This window comes from Montipora capricornis, unplaced genomic scaffold, assembly GCF_036669925.1.
Source record: "Montipora capricornis isolate CH-2021 unplaced genomic scaffold, ASM3666992v2 scaffold_496, whole genome shotgun sequence".
Taxonomy (NCBI): domain Eukaryota; kingdom Metazoa; phylum Cnidaria; class Anthozoa; order Scleractinia; family Acroporidae; genus Montipora; species Montipora capricornis.
The window spans coordinates 402,501-417,764 of NW_027180234.1; the positions used below are offsets into that span (position 1 = coordinate 402,501).

At 39.7% G+C, this 15,264-nt stretch overlaps 1 protein-coding gene across 1 annotated transcript in view; it reads left to right on the top strand.

Moving 5' to 3' along the window:
• Window positions 1-13,895, top strand: part of LOC138036697 (restin homolog) — a 24,017-nt gene extending 10,122 nt beyond the window's left edge. Inside the window, exons 3-6 of the mRNA XM_068882810.1 lie at window positions 4,553-4,773; window positions 4,861-5,362; window positions 12,801-13,258; window positions 13,681-13,895. Coding sequence (XP_068738911.1) covers window positions 4,553-4,773; window positions 4,861-5,362; window positions 12,801-13,258; window positions 13,681-13,895 — 1,396 coding nt within the window. The remainder of the gene's footprint in view (window positions 1-4,552; window positions 4,774-4,860; window positions 5,363-12,800; window positions 13,259-13,680) is intronic.
• Window positions 13,896-15,264: the final 1,369 nt, after the last annotated feature.

The window sequence follows — 15,264 nt, forward strand, 5'->3', positions numbered from 1 at the left end:
ACTTCCATTCGTCAAAAAGGTGATGTTATTCTGTAGGAATCTGAGGCAAAGCAGAGTAAGATTATGTCAATAGGTTTTCACGAGTAAAGTAGTTAACCTCATGGTAGATAATTTGTTACTCTTTCCACCTCTTGGTGTAAATAGCAGTGAAGGTTTGAAATATTTCCGGTTTGAGCCATCCATGGATAGATTTATTTAAAAATAAAGAAATTGAATCATTTTTTTTTTTAATGAAACCACATTTTTGAATTAAAGGAACATGTTTCGATGTTTCAAACATCACCAGCCATAGTAAGTATAACAGTTAAATTTTTATAAGATGATCAGTATTTATAACTATCAATGCAATGATTCTTTAGAGATTAAATGTTCCTTACAAGCGGATAAATTCAACTAACACACGGCCAAAGAGTTCAGAGGAAGAGAGAAAAAAAGGGAAGAAGCTCTCTCAATCAATCAGTTAACAATTGAAGCGATCATGCTGAGAATCTTCATTACGAAAAAAGTTAGGACATCTCTCAGGTGAGTAGGCTTCTTTAAATGACGGAAGATCCATTCAGTCAACAAGAAGTTCGGCGAAACAATTTTTGCCTGGACAAATCATCGGCCAAATAGAGACGAAATGCCACAATAGAAAAATAAGAGTTCCCGAAGCCTTACAATTACGCATATGAAGCAAAACGCAAAAAGAAAAATAAATAAAATAAGGCAGACGGTCGGCCAAGCATAGTTTTTCCTCTGGTCCAATTAATAACAAAAGCATCAATGCCCTCGGATTCTGGATTCCTCGAATTGCAACGAGCGAGTATAGCATTCGCGTGATTTGAGAAGCGATCTTTGTAATTAGGCTCCCAAACTGAGTCAATTAAATGACACGAAAGGGGCAAAAGGCCCCAGTCATCCGTGTTACAAATACTACTGAGAAAATCCGTTAGGTCATTCTCAGATCTCGGGATCCATTCCATCTTGAACGAAATGCACGTTTGCAGCAGATATTGAATAGTGACAAAGTTTCCGACTTTAAATGACCTTACAACTTCCCGCGAAATTATGTGAGAAACATTTTTGTTGGACAAATTTAACAGCCAAATTTCTCTGAAAGTAAAACTCCCCAAAGGATTTGCTCTTCAATCCCTTTCTTCTTGGAGACGTAAGTTTGTAGTTGCACCTCTGAAGCTACTTTCAACGCTAACTTCCTCTGTGCCTTATGGAGGCTCGAAAGGATTTCAACACTCTGTTTAGATCGAATAACGCTACATCACTGTATCATGTAACAGCAATGTTATGGTACCATAAAACAACGATTATGTGATCATTATTGTGATGTAATTAGTTACCTTGGCTACGGGAAAGCCCAGCAAAAACACCTATATTTTGGATTTAGTTGCTCATACCTCAAAAATGAACTCGGTGACTCCCCTTTTTTATTGCTGAAAAGTGCTTAGAAGGCTACGATGAAATTCTCGGCAAAGTTTAAAAAAATTCTGTCCAGAGGATTCAGAAAAAATCACAAAATTAAGGTGGCTCTGAATCCACTCGACAAAAATTTTTAAAACTTTCCAGAAAGTTTCATCATGCCCTTTTAATTACTTTTCAGAAATAAAAAATGGGGCTCACCGTGTTCGTTTTTGAGATACAAGCAACTAAAGACAAAATAAATGGTGTTTTTACAGGGCTTGCCAGTGGCCACGATGACATATTACGTCACAATAATGACTGTATCTCGTTCAGCACTAATTCGTGTTTCACGTGGTACCACAATATTGCCAATACATGGTACAACGTTGCTGTGCCGATCCTTCTAATATGAGCGTCACTTGGAAGTGTTGAAACTGATACAATAGAATACAATACATATTTAATTGACCGCTCCCCATAGGAAATGAAACACAACGAAACGACAGAACAGAACAACAACAACTGTTAAGGATCCTAACTGGCTGGAGGCAAACCAGTTGGCTATTTACAAGTGCGGCTGGGAAGTTGAACCAGGGACTACCATGATAAAATTCAACGAGTGGTCAGAGCGGGTCTTGAACCCGGGATCTCCCGATCTCAAGGCAAGCTCCCTAACCACTGGACCACACTGCCTCCTGATCGAGCCTCCTTAAGCAAGTTGCTCTGTAGGCCCTTAATTTGCGTATTTACAGCGCTTTAGAGGCTTTCTTCTGAGCCTCTAGAACAGCATTCATATCGGGTGGGATGGAAGAAGATAAAGATGAAGAGTTTTTTTCATTCATGAGTCATGAACGCCAGAAAGTAAATTAAACAAGTAAGAGTGAGTGCCTTCAGAGAGAACACCAAGGGTGGTTAATTTACATACCACACGTCTTTATACACCCTAGCCAATTGAAATCCCCTGATAGGATAGAAACGGGAGCTCCTCTTTTCGTCTTAAGTTGGCTAAATCTATATAATATATAGATTTAGCCAATCCTAAAAGCGGAGCTCCCTGGTTATTTATTCCTACTGCCTGTAGGGTTTGTAAAAATAAAAGGTTTCGAATTGTCCGCGTTTTGATGTTTCCGGTTGCTGCTTTAATAATTAAATCATCTTCTTTGCTTTCTTCTATAGAAAAATTCATTGCCTAATTAGTGAATTCCACGGTAAATTTTACGCTAAAAACCGATATCGCATGAATCAGGAAGCGATGAGTGCGACATCGGTTTTTTCAGTGAAATTTACTTTGCAATTCACCAGTTTGGCGATAATTTTTTGTTGAACCGAATGAGTGTTAAAAGGAAACAAGCACAACCTCAGCGAGCGAATGGAAAAGGAAAAAAAGCCATTTCAGATCGAGTCAACTGTCAATAGCCAGCGAATAGGAATCATGCTAAAATTAGAAGCCATAAAAACAACTTTGTCAGTTCAAGGTCAAAGAAGAGTTTTACTGATGCACTTAATTCCACTTTATCTCTGAAAAGAAGACCATTCACATTTTGACGTATTTCAGTGAAACACGCTAGGTTGGCTTGGTACAAAAATCGGCAAACTTTGGCAATGCAACCAAGAAAGGACGAACTTCAAACCGGCGATCTGCTCCAACACTTAAATAACGTTTGGGTGCTTTAAGCAAACTTCTGAAAACACAAGCTAGTGAGATTTCCCCCAAATTTTACGAGAACTCATTGCGGTTACGTGTTTATAACATAAGGACAAAAGTTTCTTGTCACTGTCGAGACACAACGAAAACCAGTTGGGCAAACGGATTAAAAAAGCACTTGTTCGCTCGCATTTTAGAGGAAAACAAACAAACAAATCAACTCTTTCTTTATGTCCAAAAGAGTACAGATAATTGTTATTTAGTTCCAGTTGACAATAAAAATTCAATTCTCATTTCTGAACAAAGGAAGAACCGATTAAACCAACTTTTAAAAATACGCATCCACTTTAAATAACGCATCCGTAAAAGTAACAAACGGTTTAGTGCCCAAGGAAAGAATTTGTGTGCTAAGTATGAGCTGTTACTGGTATTCTGTTTTGTCGTTGTCGTTCTCTTTCGCTCAGTCCTTTCGTTTCTGTTCTAGACATAGGTCCTCCAGGCATCATGTAACCTTATCAGAGCTTCTAACAATATGCCAAAAATTGCAATACAGAGAAAAAAGCGGCTCTAAGAAAATTGAAAATAAACACTCAGCTTTAAGTTTACATCCCGTCGATGCTTGACTTGAATAACTGCGTAGCCACCAGTGTGGACCACAGATATCATGATATGTCAAACTGGATTGAAACCAGCGCAAAATGCAGAAAGAAAACATCTTCGAAACCGTTTTGCACCTGAACACGAAAAGCGTTGACTGTGTAAGAACTTTCGTTGATATATAGTATGGCTATGTAGCTCGCTTATGTTCAGGTGAGTTACCTGGGTTGAGCCTGCAATCCAATCAAAAACCAGTACATGGTCAGCGGTCAACTTAAAAAAAAGCTGACCTTCGTGAGATCCAAAGCTTGAGCCCGCGACATGGTCACGTGATACTGGTCAGCGGATACGTTGTTTTGGCAGGTGTCAATTAATCAAAAGATGGATGTCCAATATCAAAGATGTATGCTGTAAACTAGCACGATACTGGTCACATTGGCATACATGGAGGGGTGGACGTACGTACGTTTGTACGGACGGTTGATGACGTCATGGCTTTAAAACCAAGATTTCTCGCATCGATGGGTTACCATATTTTCTTAACAATGGTGCTCCGCGCGCGCGCGCCTTCGGCGCGCCGAGCTCCGCTGTTAGGAAATAGTATCGGCGTTGGATTATAGAAGCGTGCAATCGAATCATGGCGGAAAAGTCGACAAAATCACACGAGGCAACATCAAATGCAGAGGAGGAAAACACACTCGCGATGCCACTGGCTGCAAGTGAACGGAACCTTCCAAGCTATTTGAGCGATTACACCGGCGGTGTTCCTGGTCAAAACAAGCTTCAGACGATAAAGAACAGAAGGAAATCGATGAGATCCAATTTGACGAAGAAGATAAACACTATAAACTAGTATCTGGTGTCACAAAGGAACCGTAGGTCAATCGAACTTGCATGTACTCGACTTCGTAGAGAAAAGGAACAAGTGACCGAGAACCATGGGCAATTTCAAGCTTTGTGTACTGATGATATCCAACCGAAGGAGGCAGACACATGGTTATTAGAATCCCAAGCAGTAGTAGATGAGATTGTTTGTAGAGCTGTTGAGTGCGAAGAAGACAGAATAGAGAGTGGTGGACCTGAATTTGACGTTTTAATTGCACCCAAAGAACGAAAACAAATCGGTCATGCCGGTAACACGGAAGTCGCCAGTCTTCTTTTTTAGAGCAGCAAGAAAAGTGGTTGTAAAACAAGTAAAGCAAGTTCATTCTCGTCTAAAGCAAGGGCAAAGGCAGTTGCAAGGGAACTTGATCTAGCTAAATTAAGAGTGGAGCAGCTTAAGGAGAAAGCTCTTTTAGCGGCTAAAATTGCAGCACAGAATGCCCAACTATCTCTAAAGAAAGCCGAACAGGAAGTTGATAGAAAAGAGAAAGAAGCATTGCTTCTAAAGCAAGAGGCAGATGAAGATGATCTTGCTGTACGAGTGAAGGATTTCGAGGATACTGATTCAGTGGCCGGAAAAGCAGACAATCAATCAAGAAGACCCCCGGGCAAGGATTGTAAGTCTGCAACACAGAAAGTAAAGGAATGGCTGGTAAAGGCAAACACCAAAGAAGAACCCGGTAAATTGGATGATGAAGACAAACTTCTTACTAATACAAAAGACCGAGAAATTGTTCTGAATGCAGCGAAATCAGGCCTCACAAGGTCAGCTTTGGTATCGTCTCTTCCCAAGCTTAAGTTACATGCATTTCGTGGGGATCCCTGTGAGTGGCCAAACAGGTATGAATGTTCAAAGCACTGTTCCATGACTAGTGCCTTTCAAAAACGCAAAAGATGATCTATCTGAAAGCATCGGTAAAGGGATCAACAGAGAAAGCCATTGCAAAAATGCTCTTTAATAGCACAATACATGTATATAAAGAAACTGTTAAGGAATTAACTCACCGATCTGGAAACCCAGAACTCAAATCGAAGTCGTTAATTAACCAGACGCTCCGTTAGCGTAAACTGGGTGGCCTGTGGTACATGTTACACAAAAACAGAGGGCACTGAGGTGGGTGGTATTGAAGGCGCTGAAATTGAATTTTCCCAGGAATAATGCCGAAAATAAGAAAACACGAAACAGGGAAAATGTCTAAGAATCCAATAGCTACTCCTGATAATTCCTACAATGGAAGAAGCAGGCTAGGGGATCCAGCTCGAATGCGGCATATTTCTCATCATCCCAAGAGCTGCTCAGTCCAGAAACCAAAAACTACTTATTTTTGGTTTCCTCAGAAAAGAAATGTATCTATTTTGACTTCAGGGTGAACTGTTGAGTGGGCAATCAAAACCGAGTTTGTAATTGAAATCTAAATATCGGTGAGAAGCAAAAACAAACGTGCAAACACATGAACCTGAATAATCGCAAATCATAATGCTGACAATGGTTAATAAATATGATTTTTTTACTATCTAAAAGATTTTGGGTTGGATTAAAGCGATATGTTGTTAAAAATTCTTCGCGTTATTGAGTAATGTAAACAATCTTCGCACTAGTAAGCCGTGGCAATAAGTTGGGTTAACCAGGAACCAGTTAAAGAAATGTTGGTGGCTTCCGAAATAAACTTCATTTTACACTAGAATAACTAAACAAATATTTTCTGACGTGCAAAACTACGGCTACCTACTAATCATTTGCAAGAAAGAAATACAAAATGGCTAAAAAACAACTCGCAAATCAACTATCAACGCAGATAATGCATATTAGTTAAGTTCGAACATGATCAATCCACAAAAACATTTTGGTATCAACCTTTTTGTATCGCTCCACGGTCAATTTAATAATCTCAACAGTAGTTCTCTCCCAACCAAAAAATACCTAGAAAAGCTTTCCAGTTTTCACGACCTTGATTTATTCAGTTTAAACACAGCTAGTAGTATCAACCCTGACCAAAATCTCGTAGATTTAAAAATACACTGCAGGTATTTTTCTCCAGATAGCTTTTACACGGTGAAAAATAGATGTCATGATACAGATGACTTGTTTTCCCTGTTCCATACGAAGGTTCGAAGCCTAAAGCGCAATTTTGAAAACTCCAGACTCAACTTCTCAATGAGTTTGGATATCCTTTTAATATTGATGAAATGATATATGAAAAGGATCATATATGAACTGTGGATATGAAATCAAGTGAAGTTATGATCCTTGCAGTTATGAACGCAATTGCATAGAGAAGCCTGAAAACTTCAGGACTTCAACGGGTTTTGAACCCGTGACCTCGCGATACCGGTGCGACGCTCTAACCAATTGAGTTATGAAGCCACTGTCGTTGGGAGCTTCATAGCTCAGTTGGTTAGAGCGTCGCACCTGTATCTCGAGGTCACAGGTTCAAACCCGGTTGAAGTCCTGAATTTTTCAGGCTTCTCTACGCAATTGCAAAAATTGCGTTCATAACTGCGAGGATCATAACTTCACTTGACCTTTTAATATTATAGGGATAACCGCAACCAGAATCACTGAAAGTGATCAGCCTGATTTTCATCCAAATATCCCTGGGTATAGATTTGAATTTGTTCCAACACCTCTTTCTGCTGGAGGTGTTGGAATGTTTATTGATGAAAATGTTAAGTATAGAGTCATTGAAAAAACCCTCTCACGTGCTGTTCAAGCCCTGTGGGTTGAATTACAATTTGAAAGGAAAAGTAACATTATCTGTGGTGTAATTTATAGGCAGCATAACTCCCCTGAGAGCTTTCAGGCATTTTTTGATGAAACCCTAGAAAAACTTAGCAATTCTGGCAAGCCCATCTATGTCTTGGGAGACTTCAACATAATCCTCCTCAATGCTGAAACCTGCAATTTTACTAAAGATTTATTACTTTCGTTGCAAAGTTATTACTTTATTCCCGCTCACAATTGACAAACCGACCAGAGTCAGCACTAATTCAGCCACGAGTGGTAATATAATCTCAGATATAAGCGATCACTATTCTCAGTTTTGCATTATTAAATCTTTCAAGGTAAAGAAATTACCTAAAAAAGATTTGTATCGGAAATTTTCCCGAGGCACGGAAGAGAATAATCCGAGATCAACTGGGATCTGGACTTGATAAACTGTGGAGATAATGTAGATGCTGCTTTTTTCTAAATTCTTTAAAGTGGTACTATGATCAAAAAATCATTTCCTTTTTTTCTTCAGATTTTGAAAGGGTGTTCGCTTAACACCTAACTGGCAAAATTTTGAGCTTTGAGTTTTATCCAAAGGCTGTTTATTTTGAGTGTAAGTTTTGGATTTCATGGTCCACCATTACTCACGTTCAAAACTGGCCGATTGGACCTCAGAGGGTTGGATCTAGAGAAAATGACGTCATTTACTCACTAGCTTAAAATTTCAGCGTGTAAACGCAATTTATTATATATGCAAAACACGGGTTGAAAAGTCTGAAAGCCCGAAACTCCCGTGCTGCATATTAATTAGGCCGCGTACACACGCATTGCATTCTTAAACTAGTGAGTGTTTGACGTCATTTTCTCCTCGACCCAGCTCTCTCAAGATTTTAAAGTTAGTAATGGCGGACCAATAAATAAGAATATTCCAGCTAGAATGAACAGGTGTCCTTTTAAAATTAGAACTTAAAACATGGGCGAGTTAGTGTTTAGTTAACACAGTTTTGAAATCCAAAGGAAAAACAAATTTTTTTTTTGGTCGTAGTACCACTTTAACAGCCTTAAAGAAGTAATCAACAAGCATGCGCCCCTTCGAACGCTATCTAATCGCAAAGCCAAGCAATTTTCTAACCTTGGATTGCTATGGGGCTACTTAAATGGCTTATACTTATGGTATAAGGGGCCCGGTAAATGATTGGTTTTCATCCTACTTAAATGGCCGTGTTCACGCTACTCAAATCGATAATCAAATTTCATCTAAAAGAAACATGCTAACTGGGGTCCCACAAGGCTCGGTTCTAGGCCCTTTACTTTTCTTGATTTACATGAATGATATATATAGTTCTTCTGAGAAGCTTTCTTTTTTAATTATTTGCTGATGATACAAACCTGCTGTATGCTGAAAAAGATTTGAAGTCATTAGAAAGTCTCATCAAATTGCAGAAAGTCTGTGGTTGGTTAAATGCCAATAAGCTGACCATAAATGCAAAAAAATCAAATTTTGTCATTTTGAGACCAGCAAAAAAGACGCTTAACTATCAGATTAATGTAAGGATATATAATAATACCTCAAATAGTGATACTTCTCTTGAATGTAAAGATCATGTTAAGTTCCTTGGAGTGCTCACCGATAAAAACTTGACCTGGATATATCATATTGATTATATTGCCTGTTGGAATTATTCCACGATTAAGGCACTACGTCGCTTTAAATATTTAAATCCAAATTTACCGTTCTCTGATTTTCCCATGTACTTAATACGGAATTGCCTGGGGCCAAGCAACACAGGTTTATTTGAGGAAGATCTTTATCTTACAAAAAGGAGCTCTTCGGTTAATGTTCTTTGCTGGTAATAGATCTCATGCTATTCCTTTGTTTGTCTCCGCTAATGTTTTATCCCTGAATATACTTTATTTTGAAGCTGTGTTCTCTTATGCACAACATATCTACCAATTCTGCGCCTCAGAATATCTGTGATCTTTTCACCAGTTCATCCGACTTTCATTCATATAACACTAGATTTTCAGATGTTGGTAACTTATATGTTAATAAATCAAGACTGAGTATTCGACTTAATTCCCTTTCCATTTTCGGAGCTAAGCTGTGGGATTAGCTTTGCTATATGCGGGCTGTGTATTTCTTCAATTTGTTAAATTTAAACATTGAAATAAAATGATGATGATGAAATAGAAAGTTCTCACAAAAACCTTTTCCAGCCAAAAGCTTTATTGAAACAAACAACATATGGAAGATAAAAACACTTCCCATTTCACTGCGTGCGTTCAAACAACCAACACAAGCTGTGTCAAAAACCATACGCAACTAAATAAATTTCCTGAAATTTCCGAACAGTGTTTGGGATCAAACCCTGAACTGAAGAACCATTTCTTTCAATAATAAAACAAAAAATGAACAAATTTCAAATTTCAAGTTGTTTCTTTTACCTGAAGACTGTGCAGAATTGAGTACAAATAAATAAAATTACAAAAAGACAGAAAACTGTAAACACAGATCCACTCAAGGTGTTCGATTCCTTCTCTGATATCCAACCCCAAAAAGAGGACACTGCAGAAGACTCTGCGCGCAAAGACAATACTTAGTAGGGGAGTGACAGGAACGACCTATTGCGCAACGTTTCCATTTTCCTGACACGGGAGACGGAGAAATTCAATTCGTTTTCTGACTGAATTGCCTATGGCGACCCAGTAACAAGCTTTTGGAAATTCCAACGCTTAATGATGACGATGCTTCGAGTCTGAGGACATTTGTGGACAACGTACACAACATTCTAAGAACATTGAAGAGCTATAGTCATGGAGCAGACTTGAAAGCTGCTGCCAACATGCGAGAAGACATTAGCCGGTACTCCCTGTAACTGCTGAACGCCGGAGCAGACAAAAGCTTGAGTTGAAACCAAGGAAGTTATCCTAATTGACCTAGAGGTAGTTAGAGACCAAGGTCGACTGTAAAGAGATGGCCTCAGACTACCCCAAGACATCAGAAAATTCCACACTAGATCGTGGGAAGAAGACTCAGAGTCCCTCTTCGTGTAGAGGAAATGGAGAATTGATTTTACTGTTTTTTTTTTTTTTTTGTTAATTTGTTGTGAAGCCCCAGGCCCTCTGTTGCTTGGAGGACTAAGAAAAGTCAACCTATTATGGGATAAACGATTTCTCGTGTGCTAGTTATTGAAAGTTTTCCCGTCCGATCGATTATAGAAGTGATGTTTATCAACAATCATGGAATAATAGTGCATTTTTGTCCGAAAACGACGGTCGTTCACGGCTTTGCACTGACTGATGTAGAGCTCCTTATCGACCGTTTAACCAGGTGCACGCCAGCGTCTTTCTCATATTTGTGGATGACTCATCAATGTGCGACATGTTTGGTGATGAGCGACCTCCACAAGGGCTAACTCGGAAAAGGACAGCTCGAAATTGGGGATCACGGCATAGCAGCTCCAACGCGTACCATTTTCATATGGATTTGGAAGGTTTCTTGGAAGATGTCATTAATGAGCAAATGAAAAATTAGTCATTAAGTTTAGCAGCTCCTGATAAGAAAGTGAGATGCTTGTTAATGTATGAGAAAGAAAAAGTAGAAAGAAGGTTTTGAATTTAACTGGTCAACCAGGAATGCTTTCAAATTTTCATTTAATTATTAACAGCCACTTAACTGACAACTGACAAATGGACGATATTTTATCTGACAACTGATATTTGCAACCCACCATCCAAATTCCCTTACAATATTCTTACAAAGAACAGGAAAATTAGAAAAAAAGAAAAAAAACGGAGGTGTGCAAACGAAAAACAGCTTACTCACCGTATTTAAAGCAAACTAAGCCAGCAAACGTACGTGTAAACAGGCAAAAAAGGTTATATTAGCACACGTAAATGGATAAATGGGGTGCCATCTTTGCAGCAGAAATTATGACACCGAAAAAAAGATATGGTGCACAGTTATGCCCACAGGCAATTTGAGTAGTTTTGAATATACATTTTACATTTTGGAAAAAAGGAGAAAGAGGAAAAGAGGAAAAAGTTGATATTTCGCCGTCACGTAGCAGAGGCCTTGTTGTAACCGGCAGGCGCTTGGAGTTCCACGTGATCGTGGTTTGTATTTGGCGATCGTTTAGCGAGTGAGACATTTTACGGTCAGCCTCCGCCGCGTGCACAACTCCTGTTTCGTTTTTCATCCTATCAAGCTGAATTAGTGTTTAGTGCCTTCGTTAGGCGGTATATGATGGCGTTCATTTACATTGTAAGTAGTGTCTTTCAAGTAGAATACCCTAGAACCCCGAGGGTCGCACCTCTGCCTTGGTCGGGGGTAGACGTTCCCTCTTTTTTTCACCTGCTTGTTTTTTTAGGGGTTTTTGCGTCCGCTCTGATGCATTGCTTTTCTCTTTATTTTAGAATTTATGCATTTTTTTGTACCTATTCCAATGCTCAATAAACTGGACGGTGGCTTGGCTGGCCAACGCGTCCATGTATCACCTAGCTCGAGTGTCCGGTTGAGTAGTGGAGGCAAAATAAACCCGACGTACATTTTTTAAAATTTAGATTCCGATCTAAAGCAAGCTTGACAACATCGTGAAACAAACAATAATACCTCAATCTTCAAACGCTCTTTTAAAACTCAGTCAGACATGCTAACGATCTGCACTGTTTCCATCAGTCAAAATGTTTATCTCCCCGCCCTACCCCCCTGCGTGGTTACGGAAATGGTCATGAAGTGCATCCCCGATTTTTCCGTCCGCGGAAGCCTCGGAGTCAGCTTTAGCCCTGTCCGCATCCAAGTAACAACTTTAAAACACAAATACAAAGTTTTCCCTGAATACTTCACGCAAGTTAATTAGAGTTAACAGGATATTTATAGAGCAAGCCATAAGTGGACTCTTAAGCTGACCGACCGAATTGAAAGGAAGAGAACTGGCTACGTGGAAGGACTATCCTGATAAAGTTACGGGGATACGACATTTATAGAAAAAGCGTATTTATCTATTAATTTACTTATTTGTTTTATTTATTTATTTATTTATCTATTGCATAAGAGCAGAACTGTGGAGATTTCAATCATGATTTTTAGTCTGAGCAACCAAATTTTAGAAAACGTGCTCTATTGTGGTACCGTTGTTTTAATTTCTTCGTATTCGTTCTAATTGCCCCAGCATCATAGACTTAATCCAAATCATTTGTGCAATCTCTTTCATCCCATATTGCCAATTTTCTTTCATTTAGTGTGAATCGGCAACCGGCATTTTATATATTTTCTGCTGGTATGCGGTGATTACAGTTCATTAGCAGTTTGCTTCATCGTTTATTCACTTCTCTGTAGGACACGCCACTTGGGGCGTGTCCCTTGGGTATTCCTGATTGGTGTGGCTTCAGTATTTATAGACTGTTCAGATTGATTTAGTCCGCTCTCTCTCTTGCTTTCCATGCCGACATTGAACTTGTACCTGGGTAATATGACGGCTCGATTGGAAGCAGAAGTTTTAACCACTTCGGCGCCCGAAGTCTCGGAAAACTCTTCATCAAAGCAAGAACAATCAAATCCACCTTTAGTCGACCAAGTGTTCTCTCTGTTCAAAACCTATCTGGCATCTCCGAACTCGAGGGAAAAAGCAAGCAGCTCGAAGGAAAGTCGAAAGTTGTTAAGGAAGCCGCCGAGTTTAAATTCAAGGGTAATAGGAAACAGTTTGAGTTAAATGCGCAGTTGGACCACATCTTTGGTCAGATAGAGGTCAGCTTGAATGAACCGCAAGAGGTCCGCAAGCTGGTAGCAGAGGGAGGACAGCTCATAAAGAAACAACAGAAGTTAATAAAGCTCGCAGACAGAAGCAAAGATGGGTGGCTGGTAATGCAGGAATACGAGTCGGACGAGCTTGCTTCCAACTCTGAAGATGAGAAGAAAATTCGGAAGGCTAAATTATCGGCTGAAAAGAAATGGAAGGAATCTAAGGCTAGTTCTGGCAATGCTTCTAACAATTTTAAATCTGCTAGCGATGCTCAGCTTTTTCGCGGTAAGACCTTTTATTTTCTTTGTGATGTCTCACGTTGGGTTGGATTGCCTGAGCATCCAACCATCATTCCTTTGGTATTGTATTTCTATAGTATTTAGGAGAAAATAATTTACGTTCGTCTGAGCGCAGCGAATTAGAACGTAAAAATATTTTCTGCTGGTATGCGGTGATTACAGTTCATTATTCACTTCTCTGTAGGACACGCCACTTGGGGTATTCCTGATTGGTGTGGCTTCAGTATTTATAGACTGTTCAGAGTGATTTAGTCCTCTCACTCTCGCTTTCCATGCTGCCATTGAACTTGTATCCTCACCCGTCCGCCCTTGTCAGTTTCGTTATTTTTCATCATTCTCTAGCGTGTCTTTTATCTTCTTGTTCCCAGGCCGTCCAGAATATCTAACAGGCTTCAATCATTGTTTCAGATGCAATCGCGCCGGACACTGCGCCAAGAACTGCAGAATCGGAAACCCTTTTATCGCACAACCCAACAGAAGCGGTTTCCATTATTCGAGCAGCGCCACACCTACTGAGCCCGGATCAGGAGGATTCAATGACGGGGCATCCAACTATTAGTGGTAATGACGCTCCTTTTGACGAATTTATCGAGATAATAAATGATTGTGAACACGAAGTTTGACTGGGTCGGCTGTTTTGCAGGTTAAAAGCAGTTTGAGGAGAAATATATCTTTCTGGCATGCTATAGGTGCGCCAGAGTCTATTTTATCGGTCATTCGAGATCGTTATCGTCTTCCTTTCGAGATAATTCCCTTCGGGAACGTTCTCAAAAGCAATATGTCTTATCTGCATTATCCAAAATTTGTTGAGGAAACAATTTTAGTTCTCTTACATTCGTATCGGGTGGTAAAAGTCCAAGCTCCCCCTTATGTGGTTAACCCCTTATCTGTGTCCGTTCAACCCAATGGGAAGAAGAGATTAACATTAGGTTTAAGGTACGTTAATAAACATCTTATCAAACAAAGAGTCAAGTACGAAGACTGGAAGATAGCCTTGTCTTGATTCCAAAAGAGAGCGTTCATGATTTCGTTTGATTTAAAGAGCAGTTACCACGATATTGCTGGTTTTCACTCACGTGATCAACAGCCAGGTTTTTCAACGAAAACAAAAGGAGACGTTTGCATAATAATAGAGTTAAATTCCCGGAGGATTTGGTCGGGGCACCAACATGGCCGCCTTTTCTTTGTTTAGGGCACCAACATAGCGGTCGTGACGTCATGTGAAAACCGAGAATTGATATTTGCCCAGATCATCAGACTTTCTTAGGTTTCGCGTGGAAGTTTTCAGGTGATACTGAGTTCAGGTATTTCGTATTTACTGTTTTGCCTTTTGGATTGGCCTCAGCCTCTTTTATCTTTACAAAGTGTCTTTAAGCCACTCGAAAAATATTGCAGGATCCATGGGATCAGTGTTGCTCTATTCCTGGACGACGGTTGCATGGTTAATTGATTCTGATCAAGTCTCCTGTGCAGCGTTAGTTGCTTGTGTTAGATCCGATATATAGAAAGCCAGTTTTATTACCAAGGACGAGAAGTCCCAGTGGACTCCTTGTCAGGTCATTGAGTGGTTAGGTATAGTTTCGGAACTATTCGAATTTCGGACAGACGCCTGTCTTGTATTGCGGACTGTGTTCAAAGAATGTCGCAAAAACATTTTATGGTGTCCGCTAGAGAATTAGCTTCCCTTGTGGGTAAAATTATTTCCGCTAGTGCAGTGTTTGGGAACATTTCCAGAATTATGACCAGATATTGCACAATATATGTTGCAGCAGCGCAGGATCAGGATTCGAAGTTTACTTTGGATCAGTATTGTATAAGAGAAATTGAGTTTTGGGAAACCAATTTGGACAGAGTGAATTTGGAAAGCATTGTAGATTGTCCGTTCAGACCGTCTAAATATGTTGTTCCACAGGATATGGTGCACATTTAAATGTTAACGGTGAACAGGCATGTCATAAGCAATGGGATGTACACGAGACGGTGTGGCATGAG